This window comes from Sapajus apella, unplaced genomic scaffold (genome assembly GCF_009761245.1).
Source record: "Sapajus apella isolate SASKATOON/1434 unplaced genomic scaffold, GSC_monkey_1.0 scaffold2, whole genome shotgun sequence".
In the NCBI taxonomy this organism is placed as follows: Eukaryota; Metazoa; Chordata; class Mammalia; order Primates; family Cebidae; genus Sapajus; species Sapajus apella.
In genome coordinates, this window is record NW_022436942.1 from 25,032,964 (window position 1) to 25,060,516 (window position 27,553).

At 47.2% G+C, this 27,553-nt stretch overlaps 1 protein-coding gene across 1 annotated transcript; it reads left to right on the top strand.

The window, feature by feature from the left end:
- Nucleotides 1-55: 55 nt before the first annotated feature.
- On the top strand, nt 56-26,036 carry CELA1 (chymotrypsin like elastase 1). Its single transcript, XM_032284797.1, has 9 exons — nt 56-234; nt 5,562-5,703; nt 6,414-6,496; nt 8,310-8,410; nt 9,886-10,011; nt 11,391-11,527; nt 13,599-13,744; nt 24,134-24,283; nt 25,363-26,036. Exons 2-9 carry the CDS (start codon nt 5,664-5,666, stop codon nt 25,378-25,380), a joined length of 801 nt encoding a protein of 266 aa, XP_032140688.1. The 5' UTR covers nt 56-234; nt 5,562-5,663; the 3' UTR covers nt 25,381-26,036.
- Nucleotides 26,037-27,553: the final 1,517 nt, after the last annotated feature.

The window sequence follows — 27,553 nt, forward strand, 5'->3', positions numbered from 1 at the left end:
TGAAAAGTTCGATTACAGCCACTGTCTCGTGTCCCCAAACATTCTCTGGCCCTAAATCTAGCCTGTGTATTGTGTCAAGCATGTGGAGACACGAGACATGAGTGAAGCATGAGACTAGGTCCTCTCCCCGTGGAACTCACACGCTAAACGTAGGAAAATCACAGCAAGCCTAGAGATGCTCCAAGTGGTGCTGGATGAGTTAGAAGGAGCAATTCCTTCCACTGAGGGAAGCAGGTGAGGCTTCATAAAGATGGCAGTGTTTGACCTAAGGAGGATGAGCCTTCAGATGGGAAGGGCTCAATAAGCAGAGATGTCACACAGGCAGCAGCCCGGCAGGAGCAAAGCCACAGAGGACATGTAGCCACAGTGGGTCTGAGTGAGGGAGCAATGGGTGCAGAAGCTGGAAGTCAGGGTTACATCATGAATTTCAGGAGCCCGAGGCACTTTGGCCTTCACAGCTCTTGATCCATTAGGAAAAAAATCTTTGGACTGGGTGTGGTGGCTCATGCCTGTAATCCCAGCACTTAGGGAGGCCGAGGCAGTCAGATCATGAGGTCAGGAGTTTGAGACCAGCCTGGCCAACATGGTGAAACCCTGTCTCTACTAAAAATATAAAAATTAGCTGGGCATGGTGATGGACACCTGTAGTCCCAGCTACTCGGGAGGCTGAGGCAGGAGGAAGTTTCTCGCTTGAACCCAGGAGCCAGAGGTTGCAGTGAGCCGAGATTGCACCATTGCACTCCAGCCTGGGCAACAGGGCAAGACGGTCTCAAGGAAAGAAAAAACTTAATTTTATAACTATGTTGGTATAAAGATGAATGTAATCCAGGCTGATTATATTTACTTTATATCTTCTGGTTTTAAAATAAGCTAAGACATTTCTATGGGTCCTGGGCACTGTAGCTACTATGCCTTCTGGGTAACTCAGCCCCGTAGAAGAGTTGGTTGGAGCCCAATTGAGAAAGGCTTTGGTAGGTCTGGTAACCCACAGGGAGTCATGGACCCTAACCCCAGCCTTATTCTTGGTTGCATTAAACATCCAGCATGGATCCCAGTATCCCTCATATTGTCTGTGGTATCACCCAACAGCTCCCCAGCCCAATCATATGATGTAGCCCAACCAAGGTGCCCAGCTGTGCCAAGAAGGTTCCACCTACCTACCCCCAAATAGCATAGCACTTCCCAGGCGCAGTCAGCCAGGAGTTACTCCCAGGGAGTGGGAGATGCAGCAGGAGGGAGACACAGGCTGTGCCTAGAGAGTAGGTCTGGGACTAGGGAAGGGAGGTGGTAGAGAAGAGGGAGAGGGCACTGATGGGAGTGGCAGGAAGGCTCAAGAAACTAGCTTCGACTGGGAACCAGTGGTTCATCCCTGTAATCCCAGCACTTTGAGAGGCCAAGGCAGGTGGATCACTTGAGGTCAGGAGTTTGAGACCAGCCTGACCAACATGGCGAAACCCAGTCTCTACTAAAAATACAAAAATTAGCCAGGAATGGTGGCAGGCATCTGTAATCCCAGATACTAGGGAGGCTGAGACACAAGAATCGTTTGAGCCTGGGAGGTGGAGGTTGCAGTGAGCTGAGACTGTGTTCCAGCCTGGGTGACAGAGCCAGAGCAAGACTCTGTCTCAAAAAACAAACAAACAAGAAACTAGCTTCATGTCCTTCCCCTTAGTCAAGCCTAGCCTGGCCCTAACAATACCCATATTCTTCCTTACCACCCACCCCTCTGACCACTCTCAGCTGACCTAAGGCTCTTACCTCTTAAAACCCTGCAGCCAGCCCTGTGCTGCTATCTCCTGGTTCCAGGAGCCTCTCACTTTAGGATTAAAGGGCTGGACCCCTCTGGGGATCTGTTTCCCACGGGAAGAGTATTGGGGCCATTGCCAAAAATACCTGGATGTCCCAGAAATTTTTCTTTTTTTTTTTTTTTTGAGACTGAGTTTCGCTTTTGTCACCCAGGCTGGAGTGCAATGGTGCAATCTCGGCTCACCGCAACCTCTGTCTCCTGGGTTCAAGCAATTCTCCTGCCTCAGCCTCCCGAGTAGCTGGGACTACAGGCGTGCGCCACCATGCCCAGCTAATTTTTGTATTTTTAGTAGAGACAGGGTTTCACCATGTTGACCAGGATGGTCTCGATCTCTTGACCTCATGATCCACGTGCCTCAGCCTCCCAAAGTGCTGGGATTATAGGCGTGAGCCACCGCGCCCGGCCTATTCATATTTTTAATTACAAAAGTAATACTGTGCCTGCCTGGCTAACATGTCAAAACCCCGTCTCTACTAAAAATACAAAAATCAGCTGGGTGTGGTGGCATGTGCCTGTAGTCCCAGCTACTCGGGAGGCTGAGGCAGGAGAATCGTTTGAACCCAGGAGGCAGAGGTTGCAGTGAGTCCAGATCGTGCCACTGCGCTCCTGCCTGGGTGACAGAGTAAGACTACATTTTTTCTTAAAGTAATGCTGTGGAGAAAAGTCAAATGATATAGAAAAGTGAGGTTTAAAAAAGTGAAATTTGTCTTTCTCTATTGCAGTTAAAAAGAAAAAAAGTGAAACTTGCTACTCAGGAGGCTGAGGTAGGAGGATCACTGGAGCCCAGAAGGTTGAGGCTGCAGTAAGTTGTGATCACGCCACTGCATGCCAGCCTGGGCAACAGAGAGAGACTTTGTCTAAAAAAATAATAAATCTGCATAGTATTCTATAGCAGGGTTAAACCCAATTTATTCAGCCTTCCTCTGTTAATGAATACTTAGGTTTTTTCCAATTTTGCAACAAGCTTTGTGACAAACTATACTATAACCCACCACCTTGAACGTTTATTTTTGTGCCTGTTTGTCTTTTTTTATTTTTCAGGCTGGGTCTTGTTCTGTCACCTAGGCTGGAGTGCAGTGACGCAATCATGGCTCACTGCAATCTTGACCTCACATGCTCAAGGGATCCTCCCACCTCAGCCTCCCGAGTAATGGGACTACAGGCATGTGCCACCATGCCTAGCTAATATTTTCATGTTTTTTAGGGACAGGTCTCATTATGTTGCCCAGGCTGGTATCAAACTTCTGGCCTCAAGCAGTCCTCCTGCCTTGGCCTCCCAAAGTGCCAGGATTACAGACGTGAGCCACCATGCCTGACCAATGTTTACTTCAAAAGAATTTATTCCTAGAATCAGAGTGCAGTGTCAGAAAAAATGCAGTGCCTCAAAATTTAAGCCATTGTCTGGCTGGGTGCAGTGGCTCACGTCTGTAATCCCAGCACTTTGGGAGGCCAAAGTGGATGGATCACTTGAGTGCGGGAGTTCAAAACTAGCCTGGGCAACATGGTGAAGCCTCGTCTCTACACAAAATTCAAAAATTAGCCGGGCATGGTGGCTGGCACCAGTAGTCCCTGCTACTTGAGGGGCTGAGGCAGGAGGATTGCTTGAGCCCAGGAGGCGGAGGCTGCAGTGAGCTGAGATGATGCCACTGCATTCCAGCATAGGCAACAGAATGAGACCCTGTCTCAACAAAAAAAAAAAAAAAAAAAGGAAAACAAAATTTAAGGCATTGTCTATGCCTAACCCTAAGACTAAGAATTTTTTTTTTTTTTTTAGATGGAGTCTTGCTCTGTTGCCTAGGCTGGAGTGCAGTGGCACGATCTGGGCTCACTGCAATCTCCACCTCCTGTATTTAAGCGATTCTCCTGCCTCAGCCTCCTAAGTAGTTGGGTTTACAGGCACGCACCACCATGCCTAGCTAATTTTTGTATTTTTAGTAGAGACAGGATTTCACCATGTTGGTCAGGCTGGTCTGGAACTCCTGACCTCAGGTGATCCACCCACCTCTGCCTCCCAAAGTGCTGGGATTACAGGCATGAGCCACCGCACCCAGCCCTAAGAGTAATTTAATGAGTCTGACTAGATGGGAGATTAGGCCGCAGTTATGAGGCCCTTAACTTCAGTCCTAGAGTTTGGTTTTTAAGCAAATACAGATTGGGCTTCTCTGGACGAGGCCAAGGGTACAGAAGTGGATGTGAAATTGGCCCTGCTGGGTTTTTTGTTTGTTTTTGTTTTTGTTTTGAGACAGAGTCTCACTCTTGTTGCCCAGGCTGGAGTGCAATGGTCCAATCTCGGCTTACCGCAACCTCCCCGTCCTGGGGTCTAGTGATTCTCCTGCTTCAGCTCCCAAGTAGCTAGGATTACAGGCATGCACCACCATGCCTGGCTAATTTTGTATTTTTAGTGGAGACAGGATTTCACCATGTTGGTCAGGCTGATCTCAAACTCCCGACCTCAGATGATCCACCTGCCTCAGCCTCTCAAAGTGCTGGGATTACAGGCATGAGCCACCACTCCTGGCAGCCTTGCTGTTAAAGGTTCACTACTTTGGAGTATGTGATGTCAAGAGGTAACCTTCAGGAGGCCCTCAAGCCTCCTCTTGGACTCCTCATCCTGGGGCTAGAGGCCAGAGGAAGCAGGGAAGTGGGAGGAGAATGACATGGGCTCCCTGGCACAGCTCAGCCCTCTTCCCTGAGGTCCACTTTGTGCCAGAATGCTGGAGGGTGGGCTGGAGAGCAAGCCCTTCAGGTTATCGGAGCATCAAAGTGCAACTCCCCTGAACAGCTCGAGACCCTGAAAAGGGACTGTGCAGATTCCTTCAAACGGCCTTTTTCAGGCCTCTCCCACCCATGTAGCCATGAAGCTTGGATTCGGGAGTGTTTAGGCAACAAAGCCCCGGGTGAGCAGGTGATTGTCCTGCTTCTGTCTAGGTTCCCGGCTTCTCCCTGCCTAATTCCAAACCCCGTGCTTTGCTACCATCACGGCTGCACCCACAGTCCTCTGCTCTGGAGCCTGCAGTGGCTCTGATCACTTTGTGGCCAACCCAAGGGTCCTCTGCCCACCTCAAGGCACACTGAGACTCCTTTCTTTTTACGGGCTATGAGGGACAGAGCCTTTATCTCTTTCAGGAATCTCGGCTCCCCCCCTCCTGCTCCCTCTGCCCTCCACCCTCCATCCACCCTCATAGCCCTCAGACAGTCTTCATATCCTGAGGACCCCCTCCTCTACCCTGCCCCACATTCTCCTCTGGGAGCCCCTTCTTGGCTCTCCATCAAGAGGGCCCAGACCTGTTTCTCAGTACTTTCCTCCCCCAGATTCTCTCCACCGCATCTGCTTGGCTTTTGTGTCTGCATTTACACCTATATCTGCATGCTGGGTGCATGTGCCTTCTCCCTCTTTGGGCAGAAAGAGTTGCTATGTCTTCCTTGCCCTTGCTAACCACTCCCCCCTCCTATACCATCCCCCTGACCTCCAGCTGCTAGTGCACACGGCAAGTCTCTGCATTTACGGTGCCACTGAGGACAATGAGGTAGTGACGGATGATGAGGGGTACCCCCTTAGCGAAAAACCAGCCCTGGTTCTCCATCTTATTTCTGAAAACAAGTTTGTTGGATGCTTTTCAATTAAAAACAGATGATTAATTCAGCTCTGGCCTTGTTCTGTCTTTGAACAACGGATAAATTAGTTTACTTGAAAAGAAATATTTTCATTTGTATTTCCATGTCACCTGTGACTTTCCCTGCCTTCCACCCTCAGCCCTGCCAGTTGGCAAGAAGAAGGTCGGCAAAGCTGCTGATAAGAGGAGTATAAAGAGGGCTTAGTCCATGCAAGAGGCCAGTGGGCTACTCCATTGGCAACATGCTGCACTTCCTGGTGTTCGCAACCCTGGTCCTTTACGGTAAGTGGAGCATGTGGCCTGAGGTCTACAGGGAGGGGGACTTGGGTAGGAGGGTCAGCAAGCCTTTCCTAAGCCCAGGCCAGCACCCTAATCCAGGGCGGGTTGGACTAGCAAAAACTTTACTCAGGTCTAGCAAAATCTTTACTCTCCTGGAGGCCAAGATAGAGTGGGTCAGGGCCACTGGTTACTCAGGCCCTTCTGGGTGGCAGGTCCCCAGGCCACAAAGCAGAGAGAAGCCCCTTCTGGTAGCGGGATGGGTCCCTGGGCTTCCCGCCCCCGCCCATTGACAAGAAGACTTCCTCAGCAGGTACCTGGCTGGGGTGTACACTGCAGGCCCTGCCCCCTGGAGAATCCTGCCAAAGCATTAAGGGGCTGGGCCGTCAAGCAGAGGGGGACTTTTCAGTTCAAGGAGTGATCTTGAGCAAGGAGGAGACCACAAGGAGCCTCTGGGGCCTAGCCTGGTGGTTTGAGAGAGGTCCCTCACAGCATGCCAGAGTGCTGGGAATACCTGGGGGAAATAGAAGACACCCAGGCACCACTGCTTTCAAAAGGGGCTCAGGGAACTCACAGCTGGGCCCCTCGTTCTGAGAGAGGAACTGTGAATTTGCAGACAAGGTAACATTCCTCAAAGCACAACTGCCACCCCCCCACCCCTACCCCTGGCTGACCCCATGCTTAGTCATCACTCACTTTTCTTCTGCCCCACAAAGGACACAGCACCCAGGACTTTCCGGAAACCAACGCCCGGGTAGTCGGAGGGACTGAGGCCGGGAGGAATTCCTGGCCCTCTCAGGTGGGTGTTCCTTCCCAGCCCCAGACTTCCACCCAAATAAGAGTGCAGTGCGCGACATGGGGGATCATGTGTGCCTGTGCATGTTCCTATCAACAAGCAGCTCTCTAACTGTCTAGGTTCTAGATTTTAAAGATGGATGGGATCAGGCTTAGGTGGTTTTCTAAATGCAAAAGGCTTGGAGGAGGGGATTTATATACCAACCACACTCCCTTTTCAAGGCACACACCCAAATATAAGATACATTTATATTCCCAGCGACAGCACTTGTGCCACACAAGAAAGACTGGGTGCCAGACATGCACCTTGGACTCCACATACCTTGAAACTCATGCACACACCACTCCACACTGCATGTATCACACATGCTTGCACGCATGCACACACCACACAAACACACACACACACACACACGCACACACACACACACACAAAGCATGCTGCTTAGTTGGCTATTTAAAGAGTTTCCACTTTCCTAACAGGGCAGCTGGGCCCTGATTTAGGCAATCTAAATGTGTAATCCTGGCAAATTAACTGGTGAAGATCCACACTTTGAGAGGAATCACTGCAGAGTTAGATTTAGTTTACAAAAGTCTGAGCCCCAGTTTTCAGCAATAGAGCTATTACATAATATGAGGTGCTAGAGGAAGAGACATGAGCTGATAAAAATGAACATCCCAGCTGGGTGTGGTGGCTCACACCTGTAATCCCAGCACTTTGGGAGGCCAAGGCGGGTGGATTACCTGCGGTCAGAAGTTCAAGACCAGCCTGGCCAACATGGTGAAACCTCATCTCTACTAAAAATACAAAAATTAGCTGAGCATGGTGGTGAGCACCTATAATCCCAGCTACTCGGGAGGCTGAGGCAAGAGAATCACTTGAACCCAGGAGACAGGTTGCAGTGAGATGGAGTTTTGTTCTCGTTGCCCAGGCTGGAGTGCAATCTCAGCTCACTGCAACCTCTGCCTCCTGGGTTCAAGTGATTCTCCTGCCTGAGCCTCCCAAGTAGCTGGGATTACAGGTACCCGCCACCATGCCCAGCTAATTTTGTATTTTTAGTAGAGATGGATTTCACCATGTTGGCTAGGCTGGTCTGGAACTCCTGACCTCAGGTGAGCTGCCTGCCTCGGCCTCCCAAAGTGCTGGAATTATAGGTGTGAGCCACTGCTCCTGGCCTCCCATTGGTATTTCTAAGTAGTATCTGAAGTGGGGAGACAGGAGATGTCTTGAAAACACTGAAGGCAGAGCTCTGGAGACCTCAGCCTGTGGGACTTAGATGACAGACCAAACCTTTGGCTACAGTTCTTCTTTAAGAGAAAACAGAGATAGAAGGACCTGGGTTCTAGGTCCATTGCAACGACCTAGAGAAATAATGCCAGATACACCATGTGCCTTTACTCCTCATCCATGTGCACAACAAACATTACCAAACAATGGAGCATCCCTTCCTGCTGACCCCAGAAACATCTACACACCCCTTATTAATGCCACAGTCCATGTGGCCCCTATCAACCAATCAGTATCAATTGGCAGGTCAGAAGAAACCTATTTGCCATCCCTCGCCCAGAAAGAGAATGTTTTGAAGGACAGCAGGACTTTAAGGAGGTGACATGTAGTTTGAGGCAAAACCCTTTTTATTTAATTATTTTTAATTTTGTAGAGGTGGGGTCTCACTATGTTGCCCAGGCTGGTCTCCAGCTCCTAGGCTCAGTTGATTCTTCCACCTCAGCCTTCCTCATGAGCCACTGTGTCTGACCCAGGACAAAGCCTTTTGAGAAATACCAACCTATCCCTTCTTTCTTTCCTCCCCATCTAGATTTCCCTCCAGTACCAGTCTGGAGGTTCCTGGTATCACACCTGTGGAGGGACCCTCATCAGACAGAACTGGGTGATGACAGCTGCTCACTGCGTGGACTCGTAAGAAAAACAAACACCAGCTTTCCTGGGCCCCTGGAAGGGGAAGGGGAAGAGGAAGGGACTGACCCTTCTGAAGGATGACATAACTTTGCAGGACAGTACTTCCGGGGCTGGGCAGTAGCCCCCTTCCTGTTCAGGGGCCTGTGGGGGGGTAGTATGGTAAAAAGTACAAATTTTGGAGTCAGGCAGGCTCAAATTCAAATGTTGCTCCACCAAATTCTAGCTGTGTATCCTTGGGCAACTATGCCCCCATTCTCTTAACTCTCAAAAGGGCTAATAACATTTACTTTGTAGAAATGTGAGGATTGAGTAGGTATGTAAGTGTCTAGTCAACATCCGAATGGTGACTATTTTTTCCTATTTGTCTTGGGCACTGGTTTTTACATTTGAGCATGTGTCAGAATTACCTGGAAGGCACAGATTGCTGGGCCCCACCCAGCAGAGTTTCTGATTTGGTAGGTCCGGGGTGAGGCTTGATAATTTGCATTTCTAACAAGTTTCCAGGTGATGCTCACGCTGCTGGCCCAGGAACCATGCTTTAAGAACTACTAGCCTAGAAGTCAGCTGGGTGCAGTGGCTCACGTCTGTAATCCCAGAACTTTGGAAGGCTAAGGCAGGTGAATACCTGAGGCCAGGAGTTCAAGACCAGGTGGCCAACATGGTGAAAACCCATCTCTACTAAAAATAAAAAAATTAGCCGGGTGTGATGGTGAGCGCCTGTAATCCCAGCTACTTGGGAGGCTTAGGCAGAGATAATTGCTTAAAACCCAGGAGGTGGAGGTTGCAGGGAGCTGAGATTCTGCCACTGCATTCCAGCCTGGGCAATAGAGTGAGACTCCCTCTCAAAAAAAAAAAAAAAAAAAAAAAGAACTACTAGCCTAGGAGTCTATGCTTCCCTCAAAATCTTGGTGGCTGAGAGCCGTTATTTCATTTAGGCACACTATACTTCTCCCAGGTTACAAGATATTCAGCCTATAATGTCAAACTGAGAAAATGGAAGTGATGGTGGTATCTTTCACTTCCACAACTTAGTCAACTAGGGAATGAAAGAGCTTGTTACTTTCTCATTTTGGAGAGTCTTACATCCCTCCTCTCCCTGGACCAGATAAGATGGGTTCCTGTCCTACAGATAATAAACGAAACCTGGGCACAGTGGCTCACAGTTATAGTCCCAGGTACTAGGGAAGCTGCACTTGAGCCTGGGAGTTTGAAGGATCACTTGAGCCCGGGAGTTTGAAGTAGAATCACTTGAGCCTGGGAGTTTGGAGGATCACTTGAGCCTGGGAGTTTGAAGCCAGCCTGGGCAACACAGCAAGACCCCATCTCTTAAAAAAAAAAAAAAAAAAAAAAAAAAAGGAAGACATTTTCTTAAATTTAAAAAAAAAAAATGAAAGATGGTTTTCCACCTTTTCTCTAAGTGGGGGAAAGAGATTTGAGTCCCCTGGATGATTCAGTGTTTCCTTTTCTCACTCCAGCCCATTGACTTTCCGTGTGGTGGTTGGAGACCATAACCTGAGCCAGAACGATGGCACTGAGCAGTACGTGAGTGTGCAGAAGATCGTGGTGCATCCATACTGGAACAGCAATAATGTGGCTGCTGGGTAGGAGCAAATCCAAGCTGGCTCTGGGCTGGGTGGTGGAGGGCTGACTGGCCAATAATTGGCTGTCTTCACCTGGTCTTTCAGAGGGCTGGAGGGATTGCACGGCCTGAAACCTAGTCCATGGCTCCTGGCCTGGCCTTTAGTTTAGGGGACCAGCTAGCCTGAGAGAGGGCACCATGTCCTGGAGGAAGCAATCAGCTGGCTTGTTCATCCAGGAGGACTTTGAGAATTTAGGTTCTGGCTGGACATGGTGGCCCATGCCTGTAATCCCAACACAGGGAGGCCAAGGTGGGCAGATCACCTGAGGTCAGGAGTTTGAGACCAGCCTGACCAATATGGTGAAACTCTGTCTTTACTAAAAATACAAAAAAAAAAAAAAAAAAAAATTAGCCAGACACGATGGCATGCGCCTGTAATCCCAACTACTCAGGAGGCTGAGGCAAGAGAATCACTTGAATCCAGGAAGCAGAGGTTGCAGTGAGCTGAGATCATGCCACTGCACTCCAGCCCGGGTGACAGCGTGAGATTCTGTCTCAAAAGAAAAAGAGAATTGAGGTTCTGGAGGGCTTGAGAATCTTTGAAGATCTTTAGGATTTATTGGGTCCAGGCTGGTTTGCACAGTTGTATTACCTAAAGCCCCTTCTCCACAAATTTTAATGTTCTGTTTTCATGGGGTTTTTTAATTGTTATTTATTATTCATATTATAGAATAGACTCCATCAGCAAAGGTAAATTTCCTAAAGTGAATCTTTTCATTATTATTATTTTTGTTTATAGAGACAGGGTCTTGCCACGTTGCCCAGGCCGGTCTCGAACTCCTGGGCTTAAGCCATCCTCCCGCCTCAGCCTCCCACAGTGCTGGGATTACAGGCGTAAGCCATTGCGCCCGGCCCTAAAGTGAATCTTATACGGGAAAATTGTAAGTTGAGCTGTAAACTTCTAGAAAAGAAATAGTTAAAATGGTGGTCAATTCTATAGCATGTGGAGGTGGGGATGGGTTCAAGGAATTGGAATATTCTGCTGAGCTTGTAGAGCCACTCACCTTTTACATGTTTCCTCTTTGAGAACTCTGTCACCAAGATCACGCCACTCTGCTCCTTTCAGATTCCTCCATTCTCTACTTCCCTGGGTTGCAAAGGTTGGAGCTAGGCTGCAATACCAATGTCTCACCAGCAGATGCTGCTGTTACACATAGAATGTTTACATGTTAAATTGTAATTGCTCTAGTTTGAGGCTTAGCAAGTGAGCCCCCTCCTTCTTCTTCAAAGTCATCAGTTTCCAGTTCCATGGTGACACAAATGCTTAGAGAGGGCCAGTGCATATGCTGACCTCAGGGAAGGGCTGATCCCATGAGTGAACAGTCTCCTTTTTTCCTGCAGCTATGACATCGCCTTGCTGCGCCTGGCCCAGAGCGTTACCCTCAATAGCTACATCCAGCTGGGTGTTCTGCCCCAGGAGGGAACCATCCTGGCTAACAACAGTCCCTGCTACATCACAGGCTGGGGCAGGACCAAGAGTAAGTAGACTACGTTGGCACCATCCACCACAAGGATCTTGATTAGGTAGCTGAGCTTTTTTTTCTGGTTTTATTTATTTATTTATAGAGATGGGGTTTCACCATCTTGGCCAGGCTGGTCTTGAACTCCTGACCTCGTGATCCACCCATCTCGGCCTCCCAAAGTGCTGGGTGGGATTACAGGTGTGAGCCACCACGCCTGGCCTGGTAGCTGAGCTTTTAATGGAACCATATATATATTAACTGATGCATTAAATCAAGCTAAGAATGGGCTGTGAAACAGTTGAGAGATTGATAGACTCCTAGAACTAAAAAAGACTTTACCACAGAGAATTTTTTTTACCAGTCCCTCATTTTTTTAAAATTATTTATTTATTTTGAGATAGGGTCTTACTCTGTTGCCCAGACTGCAACTTCTACTTCCTAGGCTCAAGTGATCCTCCCATCTCAGCCTCCTAAGTAGCTGGGACTATAGGCATGCACCACCACACTCTGTTGAAATGGAGTCTCCCTCTGTCACCAGGCTGGAGTGCAGTGGCGCAATTTCAGCTCACTGCAACCTCCACCTCCCAGGTTCAAATGATTCTCCTCCTCAGCTTCCCAAGTAGCTGGGCTGTGAGTCTATTGGGAAAAGCTGGAGCTAGGAGAGACACATGGTTCAAATCCAGCTTCTGATCTCAGTTCATTTAATGTTATTGTGGTCCAGTTTCTTTCTTTTTTGTTTTTCTTTCTATTTTATGTAAATTTTTGGTGCTGCAAAAGAAGCAGCACTCAAATATAAATTTTCTCAGCAGGGCAATTTACTTCTATAAAAGGGTGCATCTGACAGATGGAGCAATGGCGAGCGCACACCCAAACAGGGGAGGGGAAGGGGGATTCTTATCCCTGATGCAGGTAGCTCCTACTGTTGTGCTGTTCCCCTATTGGCTAGGGTTGGACTGCACAATCTAAGCAAATTCCAATTGGCTATTTTAAAAGGAGCAGAAGTATGAGCCAGAGTAGCGGGGTGAGCAGTTTGGTGGGAAGGACAGTTACAGAACAGGTAACTAAAGGTGACTCAGGTGAAAGCAGGTGATCAGTGTGAGTCAGGATGAAGTACATGATCAGGGGAACAGATGTGAACTACTGATTAGAACTGGTGGAAAATGTTGTTTACTAAAACTATGAGAAAGTTAAACTTAAAATGGAGGACAAATAACTGAACATACTGACATACTGATTCTTTGAAGAGAAATTTACAACTCATTGTATCCAACATTCTTTCTTTCTTCTTTTCTTCTTCTTTTTTTTTGAAACAGAGTCTCCCTCTGTAGCCCAGGCTGGAGTGCAGTGGCACGATCTTGGTGCACTGCAACCTTCACCTCCTGGGTTCAAGCGATTCTCCTGCCTCCACCTCCCAAGTAGTTGGGATTACAGGCACCCGCCACCATACCCAGCTAATTTTTGTATTTTTAGTAGAGATGGGGTTTCACCCTGTTGGCCAGGCTGGTCTCGAACTCCTGATCTCAAGTGATCCACCTGCCTCAGCCTCCCAAATTGCTGGAATTACAGGCATGAGCTGGTAATCCAGCCCTGGTCCAGTTTTTCGACCAATAACATGAGAGTTTTGTAACAGTCCAAATGAAAGTGCAGAGGCTTTGAAAAGTCAAAAGAGCAAGATAAGGGAAAGCTGCACCAAGCTCTTAAGAAATGGAAACGAGCATGCACAATCCCAGTTCTACTCTATGGAGCTTGTCGTGTAAGGAGGAAGCAGAACAGACAGATAAATCATCCACAAATAAGACCATTCCATGACCCAACTAAGTTATCCACAGGTGAGAAGAAGCAGGAGTAGGGATGGTGGCTTGGAGCCTAGGTACAGTAAGCAAGGCTGCCTCCCTGAGGGAAAGGAAGGGTCCTGTGTGGCCATATAAAGAGAAGACAGAAGGATCCACCACAAGCAACAGGTGGAGAGAAGGAGTGTGGCCTGAGTTCAGCTTTCACCAGAGTTTGGGACGGTGTGGCAGGGGTGGAAGGTTTGTCCACTGGACAACATCTGGAGCTAATCGCCAATGCTGTGTGTCCTGTTCAGCCAATGGGCAGCTGGCCCAGACCCTGCAGCAGGCTTACCTGCCCTCTGTGGACTACGCCATCTGCTCCAGCTCCTCCTACTGGGGCTCCACTGTGAAGAACACCATGGTGTGTGCTGGTGGAGATGGAATTCGCTCTGGATGTCAGGTGAACACGTGCAGAGGGTGTCGGATGTCCCACCCCAGGTCCTGCCACTCTGTGCCTATCCCTCCACCCCTTTTCTTCACCTTCCTGTTCCACACTTACTCTTGGTTCTACACAGACTCAATTTTCTACTCTGGTATGTAAGTGAGAATGATTCTGTGCTAGTAACTCTATATTCACAGAACCTCAAAGTTGAAAGGAACCTTAAAATTGATCTCGCTCTATGCCCTCACTTCAAAGCCTGTACGTGACCCAACATTTGTGTGTCGTTGTTGGTATATGTGTGTGTTCTTAGAGTTTGTTACCTAGATTAACAACAGTGATGGTGGAGCTGGGCCTGGAGGGTGGTTGTGATGGTGTATGAGGCAGCATCCTGTCCCCCACCCACCCATTAGTCCAACTTCTCTTGCAGTTCCTCTACCACCATCCCTTTGCCCCAGCGGTATTTCTGACATTATGTACAGGTGAGTTTGATAGGGGAAATTGCACAAAATAATTTTTTTTTGAGACAGAGTCTCGTTCTATTGCCAGGCTGGAGTGCAGTGGTGCAATCTCGGCTCACTACAACCTCTGCCTCCCAGGTTCAAGCAATTCTCCTGCCTCAGCTTCCTGAATAGCTGGGACTACAGGTGTGCAGTGCCACGCCCAGCTAATTTTTGTATTTTTAGTAGAGACGGGGTTTCACCATGTTGACCAGGATGCTCTTGATCTCCTAACCTCGTGATCCGCCCCCCTCAGCCTCCCAAAGTGCTGGGATTACAGGTGTGAGCCACCATGCCTGGCCACAAAATAATTTTATAATAGCTTATTTGTAACAAATATAACCTTCCCCTATTTTGATGAGGTCAATCAGCAACAAACCATCTTGCAGATTTCTTTTATTATTATTATTTTTTAATATAGAGATGGGGTCTTGCTTTGTGGCCCAGGCTGGTCTGACTCTGGAGCTCAAGTGATCCTCCTGCTTCAGCCTCCCAAAGTGCTGGGCATACAGGCGTGAGCCACCATGCCCCACCCCAGATTTCTTAATGCAGTTTAACAACTGTTCATTATGTATATACTACATGCCAGGCATTGTGCTAAGTGCTAAGGATACAAAGATGGATCAAACAGCATCAAGTAAAGGAACTAGAGGAGCAGACATACAATAGAATATTGTAATACCGTGTGGTTAAGTGTTCATAATAAGATGTACACCGCCCAAGGGTAGGTACTCACCTCTACCTACTGGAGCCGGAAAAGACCTGCCTTCCCCAAGAAAGTAGAATCTGTAGTGGGTCTTGGTGGGTAGATAGGAATAGGCTAGGCCAAAAGGAGAAAAGACATTCAGAGGGAGGGAACAGCATGAATAAAGGCATGGGGCCAAGAAGCAACCCAGAGTACATGGAGAATTATGGGCCATTCCCTAAGGCTAGAGTAGAGCAGAAAGCTCTACTCATGGGCTGGAAGCCCATGAGCCAAATCTAGCCCACTGCTTGTTTTTATATGGCCCATGAGCTTAGAAGGGTTATTACATTTCTATTTCTATATATATATACATATGTGTGTGTGTGTGCGTGTTTTTCTTTTTCTTTTTTCTGAGACGGAGTCTTACTCTGTCACCCAGGCTGAAGTGCAGTGACAGAATCTTGGCCCACTGCAACCTGCACCTCCCGGTTGCAAGCAATTCTCCTCCCTCAGTCTCCTGAGTAACTGGGATTACCGGCACACACCATCATGCCTGGCTAATTTTTGTATTTTTAGTAAAGATGGGGTTTCACCATGCTGGCCAGGCTGGTCTCTAACTGGCTGGTCTCGAACTCCTGACCTTGTGATCTGCCTGCCTCAGCCTCCCAAAGTGCTGGGATTACAGGCGTGTGCCACCACGCCCGGCCATTTTTTTCTTTTCTCTATTTTTTTTTTTTTTTTTTTGGAGACAGTTTCTCTCTCTGTTGCCCAGGCTAGAGTACAATTGTGCCATCACTGCAACCCCCACCTCCTGGGCTCAAGTAAGTCTCCCACCTCAGCCTCCCTAGTAGCTGAGACTATAGGCACACACCACCACGCCCAGCTATTTTTTTGTATTTTTGGTAGAGACAGGGTTTCACCGTGTTGCCCAGGCTGGGATTATTACATTTATTAATGGTAAGGGAAAAAAATCAGAATAATAATATGTCATGATACATGAAAACTATTTAAAATTTCTGTGCCCATAAATAACATTTCATTGGAATACAGTCACAGTTGCTCACTTACAAATTGTTTATGGCTGCTTTTTTTTTTTTTTTTTTTTTTTTTTTTTTTCTTGAAAAGACAAGGTCTGACTCCATCACTGAGGCTAGAAGGCAGTAGGGCCATCTTGGTTCACTGCAGCCTCAACTTCCTAGGCTCAGATCATCCTCCTTCCTCAGCCTCCCAAGTAGCTAGGACCACAGACACATGCCGTCACATCCAGCTAATTTTGTTTTTTGTTTTTGGTAGTGACAAGGTCTCACTGTGTTGCCCAGGCTGGTCTTGAACTACTGGCCTCAAGCGATCCTTCTGCCTTGGCCCCCTAGAGTGCTGGGATCATCGGTGTGAGGCACCATGCCCAGCCTATGGCTGCTTTTGTACTACAACACAAAGTAGTTGCAACCAAGACTGAATGGCCTGCAAGGCCTGAAATATGTACTATTTGGCCCTTAACAAGAGGTTTGCTGACCCCTGGGCTAAAACAGAAGCTACCACCATATTAGGAAATGTCAGGAGATAAAACTAGAGAGTGAAGCAAGAGCCGCATAACTCAGGGCTTCAAATGCCATGCTTGGGAACATATGCTGTATCTCTTGGGCATCGGGAAGCCATCGAAGACCTGTAAACAGGAGACTAGCACAACCAGATTCACCTTTTAGAAGTGTTCTCTAGGCATGCTTTTGAAGAGGGCAAGAAAGGCAGGGAGACTGCCTCATATTGCAATGATCTAGGCAAGAAATTTGGAGGAAATGTGCCTGAATTAAGGCAGTGGTGATAGGAACCAGAGGAGAGATGGAGGAGGATCTGGAACAACAGCCAAGCAACTGGTGTAAGTGATTTGTGGGAGGGCGTTGCTGCCATAAATGAAGCAAGGTTTATAGGATTTGAGAGAGAGGATGATGAATGAGTTTGGTTCTGGACAAGCTTTGTCTGAGATCCCAGTGGGACATTCAGGTATAGCAACTGGTGAGAATTTTTTTTTTTTTTTGCAAAGCACAGTGGCTCACACCTATAATTCCAGCACTTTGGGAGGCTGAGGCGGGCGGTTCACCTGAGGTCAGGAGTTCAAGACCAGCCTGACCAACATGGAGAAACCCCGTCTCTACTAAAAATACAAAAAATTAGCTGGACATGGTGGCACATGGACCTAATCCCAGCTACTTTGGAGGCTGAGGCAGGATAATCGCCTGAACCCCGGAGGCAGAGGCGGAGGCTGAGATGGTGCCACTGCACTCCAGCCAAGACAACAAGAGTGAAACTCCGTCTCCCTCTGTTACCCAGGCTGGAGTGCAGTGGCATGACCTCAGCTCACTGCCATCTCCACCTCCTGGGTTCAAGCGATTCTATTGCCTCAGCCTCCTGAGTAGCTGGATTACAGGCATGCGCCACCACACCTGGCTAATTTTTGTATTTTTAGTAGAGACAGGGTTTCCCCATGCTGGCCAGGCTAGTCTCAAACTCCTGACGTCAGCCTCCCTAAGTGCTGGGATTACAGGCATGAGCTACCGTGCCTGGCCAAGAAGTTAGATAGAAAAAGTGGAGCCTAAGGGAAGAGCTAGACTAGAGATACCCACTGAGAACAAATCAGATCCCATCTCAGGGAAAAACTGTACAATGAGAAAAGAGCAGTGGGTTGGGAAAGAACTGTCAGAACATAAATAGTTGAGTGTTTCGGGGGTAGGTGGATGACAGAGAAACTACTAGGATCTAAGAAAGGAGAAGTAGATGTGAGATAAACAGCGGGTAATAAGGGTGTTACGAAATCTCAGGAAGTAATGACAGATATCACATAATACACAATTCAGCCAGAAGCCACAGTAGATAAGAGCTGAAAGTGGCCACTTTGGCAATTGTATCCTTGGCAAGAGCAGTTTCAGTGGAGTGGTGAGGGCAGAGGCTTGTTTGAAGGGTAAGGAATGAAGAGGCAACAAGAAATATAACCAGCTGGGTGTAGTGGCTCATGCCTGTAATCCCAACATTTTGACAGATTAAGGCAGGAGGATGGCTTGAGCCCAGGAGTTAGAGACCAGCCTGGCAAACACAGGGAGACAACATCTCTACAAGAATTTTAAAAATTAGCTGGATGTGGTGGTGTGCACCTGTAGTCTCAGCTACTTGGGAGGCTGAGATGGGAAGATCACTTGAGCCGAGGAGTTTGAGGCTGCAGTGAGCTTTGATCACACCATTGCACTCCAGCCTGGGCAACAGAGTGAAACCCTGTCTCAAAAGAGGAAAAAAAGAGAACAAAAAAAGTCTGGTAGCTTTAAGGACAGCAAGTCATGGAAGGGGTGCATCTTTTAAGGGAAGAAAATTGGCCAGGCGAGGTGGCTCACACCTGTAATCCCAACACTTTGGGAGGCCAAGGTGGGCAGATCACAAGGTCAGGAGTTCAAGACCAGCCTGGCCAGCATGGTGAAACCCTGTCTCTATTAAAAATACAAAAAATTAGCCAGGCACGGTGGCGGGCACCTGTAATCCCAGCTACTCAGGAGGCTGAGGCAGGAGAATTGCTAGAACCTGGGAGGTGGAGGTTACCATGAGCCCAGATCACGCCACTGCACTCCAGCCTGGAGAGAGAGACTCGGTCTCAAAAAAAGAGAAAAAAATTGGGTGCATAAATACGCAGAGAGGAAAGAATCCTGTAGAGTCAGAGAGGAGAAGAAAGAGATGGAACCAAGAGCACAGATGGAGCTGGCTCTCAACAGGAAGAGGGATATCAGATGTGCACACAGACATGGAAAAGTCTGCAGGATTTGGTGGCTGGGCGTTGGCAGGTGTTCTACATTATTGTTCCTAGTTACTCATGAACTAGGAGGAGTCAACTTGACTGCTGAAAATGAAGGGGCAAGGGTTGTATGTGTCTGGAATAGTTAATGTGAATGGGAGGGTTGTCCTCCAAGATGTTGTTAATTGGCTGACTGTGGAGACTACACAATGAGCACATGGGTATATGATTCACTCTGTTTTACTCAAAGACTCAGTTTTCCTGCATGATTGGGGTAAAAGGACAGGATTGCAGGTCAACTGCAAAGTCCAGACTAGATGGAGGGGAGAGAGAAGCTGGCAGGAGGTTGGTAGGCTGTCTGAAATTATAAAATGAAAGGATTAAAAGGCTTTTTGTGCGTGTGAATGCAAAGAACCATGGACATAAAGTGACCAATTCATCCCAGTTTGCGCTAGACTTTCCTGGTACTAACATTTAAAACTCCTGTATCTGGCCGGGCGTGGTGGCTCACACCTGTAATCTCAGCACTTTGGGAGGCCAAGGTGGGTGGATCACAAGGTCAGGAGTTCAAGACCAGCCTGGCCAATATGGTGAAACCCTGTCTCTACTAAAAATATAAAAATTAGCCGGGCATGGTGGGTGCCTGTAGTCCCAGCTACTTGGTAGGCTGGGGCAGGAGAATCGCTTGAACTTGGGAGGCAAAGGTTACAGTGAGCCGAGATCAGGCCTCTGCACTCCAGCCTGGGTGACAGAGTGAGACTCCATCTCAAACGAAACAAAACAAAACTCCTGTATCCCAGGGACTCTACATGGGAATAAGGGGGAAAATAGAGAGACTAATGCATAATGCAACCTCTTCTAGGGCCTCATCAGCCAGCTTCACCTATAACCTCCTAAGGTATAGCCTTTCTGCATGAATACACACGCCTGTGCTCTCCCTTAAGCCTTGAGCTCCAAAAAGTGAGTACTTTTCTTCTGGCTGCCATTCCAAATCGACAGTTCTCAGAGGCAGTTGTGTCCCCAGGTCCGTCCCCACTGGAGTTTCCCAAACAGTGTGTCTTCTGGGCTTTCAGAGTTCTGGGTCTCCAACCCTTCTCCTCAGAGTGGATTCACTTAGAACCTCCCATTTCAATCAGTTCATTCCCACTGAGTTCTTTTGCAAATCTTCCTTCAGCTCTAAAATCCTCAGCCACTCCCTCCATCTCATATGCTCATACCACTGCACTCCAGCCTGGGCAGAGTCTCTGTCTTTAAAAAAACAAACAAGTCAGTGGCTCATGCCTGCAATTCCAGTACTTTGAGAGGCCGAGGTGGTCAGATCACCTGAGGTTGGGAGTTTGAGACCAGCCTGACCAACATGGAGAAATCTTGTCTCTACTGAAAATACAAAATTAGCTGTCAGGCAAGGTGGCGCATGCCTGTCATCCCAGCTACTTGGGAGGCTGAGGCAGGACAATCGCTTGAACCCGGGAGGCAGAGGTTGCGGTGAGCCGAGATCGGGCCATTGCTCTCCAGCCTGGGCAACAAGAGCAAGATTCTGTCTCCAAAAAAAAAAAAAAACCAACAACAACAATAAAAAAAACAGCTGGGCTCAGTGGCTCATGCCTATAATCCCAGCACTGAGGTCAGGAATTCAAGACCAGCCTGACTGACATGGAGAAACCCCATCTCTACTAAAAATACAAAATTAGCCAGGCGTGGTGGCACATACCTGTAATCCCAGCTACTTGGGAGACTGAGGCAGGAGAATTGTTTGAACCTGGGAGGCGGAGGTTGCATTGAGCCGAGATCGAGCCATTATAGTCCAGCCTGGGCAATAAGAGCAAAATTCCATCTCAAAAAAAAAAAAAAAAAAATTAGCGAAGTGTGGGGGCACATACCTGTAGTCCCACCTACTCAGGAGGCTGAGGCAGGGGAATTACTTGAACCTGGGAGGTGGAGGTTGCAGTGAGCCAAGATGGCACTACTGCACTCCAGCCTGACCAACCGAGCAAGATTCCATCTCAAAACACACACACACACACACACACACACACACACACACACACACACACAATTATCCCAATTTGAAATTTTGGTCTCTTTCCCTAATTCTTTTTTTTTTTTTTTGAGACGGAGTTTCGTTCTTGTTGCCCTGGCTGGAATGCAATGGCGCGATCTCGGCTCACCGCAACCTCCGCCTCCTGGGTTCAGGCAATTCTCCTGCCTCAGCCTCCTGAGTAGCTGGGATTACAGGCACGCGCCACCATGCCCAGCTAATTTTTTGTAGAGACGGGGTTTCACCATGTTGACCAGGATGGTCTTGATCTCTTGACCTCGTGATCCACCCATCTCGGCCTCCCAAAGTGCTGGGATTACAGGCTTGAGCCACCGCGCCCGGCCTTCTTTCCCTAATTCTTTTTTAAGTTTTACGTTTGTTTGTTTTTGTTTGTTTGCTTCCTTGTTTTTGAGACAGTCTTGGTCTATCACCCAGGCTGGAGTGTAGTGGCGCAATCTCAGCTCACTGCAACCTCCTCCTCCTAGGTTCAAACAATTCTTATGCCTCAGCCTTCTGAGTAGCTGGAATGACAAGCATGTGCCACCATACCTGGCTAATTTTATTTTAAATTTTTAGTAGAGTCAGGGTTTCCCTATGTTATCCAGGCTAGTCTCAAACTTCTGGCCTCATGCGATCTGCCCACCTCAGCTTCCCAAAGTGCTGGGATTACAGACGTAAGCCACCACATCTGGCCCCAAGTTTTAATTTTTATTGAAGCTTAAATTGGCAAATAAGATTATGGGTCTCAATCATGGAAAAGAATAGCTACGGTACTCTAGTTCTCCCACCCCACAGGAGGCCACTTTCAACTCTTCAGCTGATTCTTTTGGTGTCTACCTCTGTATCTTTAAAATTACATACTTACGTTGCTATTTTTCGGTTCAGACATTATGGCAGATGTGAATCTCTTTCTTTTTTATATACACATACCTGCCTTCCAAGCATGACATTTTCTGGTCACTGTTTCAACCTCTCAAAATATTTTGGTTAGATCAACATTCGGTATTTACTATGATTATATAAAATGCTATTTACAACTGAATCATGTACTATATTCTAGGTTACTTTTCATTTGCCGTATAACTGTTTTTTGTTTGTTTGTTTGTTTTTGTTTTTGTTTTTGTTTTAAGAGATATGTTCTTACTCTGTCACCCAGGCTGGAATGCATTAGCACAATCACAGCTCACTTCAGCCTTTAATTCCTGGGCTCAAACAATCCTCCCACCTCGGTCTCCTGAGTAGCCAGGACTACAGGCACATGCCACCACACTCAGCTGATTTAAAAAATTTTTTTATAGAGATGGGGGTCTCACTTTGTAGCCCAGGCTGGTCTCAAAACTCCTGGCTTTAACTTAAGCAATCCTTCTCCCTCATCCTCCCAAAGTGCTGGGATTACAGTCATAAACCACCATGGTCAGCCCTTGCTGCACTACTTTTTAAATTTTCCATGTTAATAATTGTCTGTTTCATTTGCTTAATATAGTCAATTTTTCATTAATTCAAACTTACACACTCTCCACTAATTTGTTAAGTAACCTGTATCATTTTCTCTTGACCTAGTAGTCTGTATGGATCTATTTGCATTGATTGTGAAGGACACTTAATAGGTGGGTTTTCCTGGAAACTCCAGACGTTTGATTCAAAAAATCTTGTTTATTTGTGATCTCCTCCCACTCCATTTTTACTTTTCTCTTTCTAGAATTTCTGTTATTCACGTTTACCTCCTAATCTGGTCCTCTTCTTTTCTCTATATTTTGTTACGTTCCAACTCTTCCAGTCTCTCATTTCTAAATCTATCAGATTTATAATTTCCAAAGGCTCTTTTTGCTTTCTGAATGATCTATTTAGTAGCATGCTGTTGCTGTTCTTGTATCATGGATGCATATTAGTCATGGTTTTTTTGTTTGTTTTTGAGATGGAGTATTGCTCTGTTGTCCAGGCTAGAGTACAGTGGTGAGATCTCAGCTCATTGCAACCTCCAGTTCCTGGGTTCAAGTGATTCTGCCTCAGCCTCCCAAGTAGCTGGGATGACAGGCATGTGCCACCAAGCCCAGCTAATTTTTGTATTTTTAGTAGAGATGGGGTTTCACCATGTTGGCCAGACTAGTCTTGAACTCCTGACCTCTGGGATTACAGGCGTGAACCACAGCGCCTGGCCTATTAGTCCTGGATTTATTGCTTGTTTTCTTCTCCCTGCATAGTCTTGGTTGTCTTTTTTGTGTGTGTGTGAGATGGTCTCGCTCTGTCACCAAGCCGGCCTGCAGTGGTGCAATCTTGGCTCACTGCAACCTCCGCCTCCCAGGTTCAAGCAATTCTCCTGCCTCGGCCTCCCAAGTAGCTAGGACTACAGGTATGCGCTACCACACCTGGCTGATTTTTGTATTTTTAGTAGAAACAGGGTTTCACCATGTTGGCCAGGATAGTCTCGATCTCTTGACCTCGCGATCCACCCGCTTTGGCCTCCCAAAGTGCTCGGGATTACAGATGTGAGCCACCAAGCCCGGCCAGTTGCCTTCATTTTTTATTTAGCTCCTGTCTCTTTGTTTCAATCTTTATTTTTATATTAGAGGCATTATTTAGATGTTTGGTGATCCTTAACCATCTGCTTTTATTTCACAGTGGGGGTGGTATTTTTACCCAGAGTGGTTGGGCTGGTTGGTAGCTCTGAGCCGTCGATGGGGTTCATCAATAGTGGATTTTCTGTCAGGTGATCTGGCTAGGCCATCTTAGTGGAGGACCTCCAATGTTAGTGTATTTAGGTATTTCCTCTTGACTGTTCAGATTTTCCAGAGAAGTATCTTCTCATTTTATGTGTGGCATTATGGACCTGGAATTCTGGAAGCTGAGTAAGAAGGGAGGCAAGATCATATTCCATAAATCCAGGTTGCCCTGATTGAGCACGTAACCTAGTACATCACTTTCTTCTTCATTCCAGTTTAGTTTAGCATGTGTTGACTACCAAGTCTAAATACTTGGTCTAAGTATACCCATTGGTCTAAATGCTGGGGATAAAGAAATTATTAGAATGCCCTATTTTTGCCAGCCTACGTTCAATTTAAGCCAATAAAAGTGATTGAACTTTAGATTTTTAAAGCTCTATGCTAGTGTGGCGAGGAAAGATCTTGGTAGGAGTTTCTGTCTCAGGAAGCTCATAGACATGCGTGGGAGGTAGAAACAAATTATGAAACCAAAATACAAGGCAGAACATGAAATAAGTGCAGCAAAAGAGAAGAAGTACTGTGGTTGTTTAGAAAGGAAGAAGAGATTCATTTCGATTGTGGGGACATGAAGGAAGTGGAGATTTGCATGGGAGCTTTAAAACTGTACAGAATTTCACAAGCAGAGACGGGGGGTGGGCGGAGTGCAAGCAAAAGCCCGAAGATCTGGAGTTTTAGGACCCTGCTTCTCCTCCTTGCAGGGTGATTCTGGAGGCCCTCTCCATTGCTCGGTGAATGGCAGGTATTCTGTCCACGGAGTGACCAGCTTTGTGTCTAGCCAGGGCTGTAATGTCTCCAGGAAGCCTACAGTCTTCACCCGGGTCTCTGCTTACATCTCCTGGATAAATAATGTGAGTCCTCTCAAATGATGGGTTGAAATGGGGTCACCTGGAGACCCACGCACTGGCTGGGTTGGGGAACAAAAGTGACTGGGCAAGCCGTCATCTTCCTTATCATATTCGTGTGTTTACTCCCTTCCCCTCCTTCCATAGTGTACCTTCCCTCAATAACGCTGCCATCTGAATTCCCTCCCTTCCACATACCCTCAGAGCAGATGTAACTGTATTGTTTACTGCTTAGGGTAAGACAGTGGCAACATCAGATCTGAACCAGGGACATATCAGTGCCTTCCTAAGTCGAAGCCCAGGGAAATCAGGTTCAGAAAGGCCTGCGTGCTCCTGGGCAAGGGAAGGAGGCACCAACCTCCTCTCCCATAAGGTCTTTCTAAGGACACTATGAGAATTTGCTCTAACTTTTTTTTTTTTGAGACAGAGTTTCACTCTGTCACCCAGGCTGGAGTACAGTGGAGTGATCTCGGTTCACTGCAGCCTCTGCCTCCTGGGTTCAAGTGATTCTCCTGCCTCAGCCTCCCAAGTAGCTGGGATTGTAGGCATGCAACACCATACTTAGCTAATTTTTTTTTTTTTGTATTTTTTAGTAAAGATGGGTTTCACCATGTTGGTCAGGCTGGTCTCAAACTCCTGACTTCAAGTGATCCACCCACTACCCAAAGTGCTGGGATTACAGGCATGAGCCACTGTCCCTGACCTGCTCTAATTTTTGAAAGTGATTTTACCACCTTAAATAATGCTTGAGAGTTAGGTGAGACTCTGCCTACACTGACCTGGTGGAAAGGCCACACAATACATTTCACTGTGTCCTCCACCCTTCAAACACATTCTGGAGCCTTGTGCATTAATCATGGCTCATGGCCATTTCAAGGTCTGTCCTTGCCACTGTGCTGTGGGTATGTACCTGTAGCACTGAGCTGTCCTATCACAGTTGAGGCTGACTTCCTGCCTCCCCGTCCCTGACATCTCAACTTCGCATAAACCCAGTACAAAACCATACTTAACTGGGAGCCCTGGGGAAACAAGAAAGGATGTAGGCAGGAGTTACTGACTGTGGACATTAACTGTGTTTCCTTCAGGTCATTGCCTCCAACTGAACAATTTCCTGAGTCCAATGACCTTCCCAAAATGGTTCTTAGATCTGCAACAGGACTTGCGATCAACAAGTAAAAAACATTCTAAAAGCAAATAAAACAAGATATACATTCCTATACTGTGTCTTTCTATTTATAATTAAGCCCTCTAGAGCAGGGGTCCCCATGCCTGATGATCTGTCACTGTCTCCCATCACCCCCAGATAGGACCATCTAGTTGTAGGAAAACCAGCTCAGGGTTCCCACTGATTCTACATTATGGTGAGTTGTATAATTATTTCACTATATATTACAATGTAATAATAATAGAAATAAAGTACATAATAAATGTAATGCACTTGAATCATCTCGAAACCATCTCCCACCCTGGTTTGTGGAAAATTATCTTCCACAAAACTGGTCCCTGATGCCAAAAATATTGGGGACCACTGAATTAGAAGAAATGCAGTTATAGGATCCAAATTGGATTTCACTACATCTGTGTGCTGGTTCTTCCCTTCACTGCTACCTTTACCAATCCACAACCCAAGCCCGGTGGGAGTAGCTTTACATTACCCATTTTGGGTTACTTTAGGATCTACCTATCCACTAATCTGCCCATCTGCCCTATTCTTGTGCATATTTTCTATATTCAAAGGCACAGAGTACTTTAAAAAGTTCCTGAGTGGGCCAGGCACAGTGGCTTATGCCTGTAATCCCAGCACTTTGGGAGGCTGAGGCGTGTGGATCATGAGGTCAGGAGTTTGACGCCAACCTGGCCAAGATGGTGAAACCCTGTCTCTACTAAAAATACAAAAATTAGCTGGGCGCGGTGGCAGGCACCTATAATCCCAGGCTGAGGCAGGAGACTCACTTGAACCCGGGAAGAAGAAGTTGCAGTGAGCTGAGATCGCACCACTGCACTCTAGCCTAAGCAAGACTCTGTCTCAAAAAAATAAAAAAAAAAAAAGTTCCCGAGTGACTGTGCCCTAACTTTCCCAGGTAGATCGTGGGCTCATCCTTCTTTTGTTTCCCCTTTCAGTGCCTAAAATGAGTGCCCACCCCAAGTTTCTGGGTGATGGCAACTACTAGGATACACCAGAGATAGAAGTATAAGATTCGGAGCCAGGACAGATACCAGCAGACTAAGAAAGTGAAATTAGAGGCTGGGCGCAGTGGCTCACACCTGTAATCCCAGCACTTTGGGAGGCTGAGGCGGGCGGATCATGAGGTCAAGAGATCGAGACCATCTTGCCAACATGGTGAAACCCTGTCTCTACTAAAAATACAGAAATTAGCTGGGCATGGTGGCATGCACCTGTAGTCCCAGCTACTTGGGAGGCTGAGGCAGAAGAATCACTTGTACCGGGGAGGGGGAGGTTGCAGTGAGCTGAGATCGTGCCACTGCACTGCAGCCTGGCAACAGAGTAAGACTCTAACTCAAAAAAAAAAAAAAAAGAAGAAGAAGAAGAAGAAGAAGAAGGAGAAAGAAAGGAAAAGAAAACAAGAAAGTGATCAATTAGAAACTGGAGAGAATTACTTGGGCCTGGGAGGTCAAGGCTGCAGCGAGCCAAGATTGCGCCACTGCATTCCAGTCTGGGCAACAGAGTGAGACCCTGTCTCAAAAAAAAGAGACTGGAGAACTAAGAATAGAAAAAAGGAGAGAAGAGAAGATACTAAACAAACAAAGGAAAGGGCTGAGGGGAAGAGACAAAACAGAAAGGAAGAGGCGACAGCAACATAGGGCCTCAAGCTAAGTGTGAATCAGCACTTCAAGGCTGGGACTAAAATAGGCAACCGGATCCAGGGTTCTATAAACTACAGAGAACTGGGAAACTGATAATTCTGCTGTATCCTGGCCAAGGCTCAGTCTGTTAGTGTGGCCTATGAGAAGGCAAAGGGGGAACTGAAAGGGGAAGGCTAAAAAGGATGAGAATCAGCTTTTCATGTCAATCACTGAAGAGCAGACAAGAGGGACTAGGGTATTAAACATTGCAGAAGGAGAAACTGGCTGAGACAGACCCTGGAATTGGCAGGCTCAGCAGAGGCCTCTAGAACACCGAATGTGCTGTAAGAGGTTGAGTCTGTTACCATCCCAGTTCCACCACTGAGGAGCTGGGTGACTTTAGGCAAGTCATCAGCCCTTTCTGTGACTCAACTTCACTATCTAATTAACTTCTAAGGGTGTTTCTTCTCT

Excerpts from the sequence above, each read along its gene's own strand:
- CELA1 (XM_032284797.1), top strand. The coding sequence starts at position 5,664 with ATGCTGCACTTCCTGGTGTTCGCAACCCTGGTCCTTTACG. Across the intron at positions 6,497-8,309 it reads GGAATTCCTGGCCCTCTCAG|ATTTCCCTCCAGTACCAGTC; the intron begins GTGGGTGTTCCT and ends CTCCCCATCTAG. Across the intron at positions 13,745-24,133 it reads GAATTCGCTCTGGATGTCAG|GGTGATTCTGGAGGCCCTCT; the intron begins GTGAACACGTGC and ends TCCTCCTTGCAG.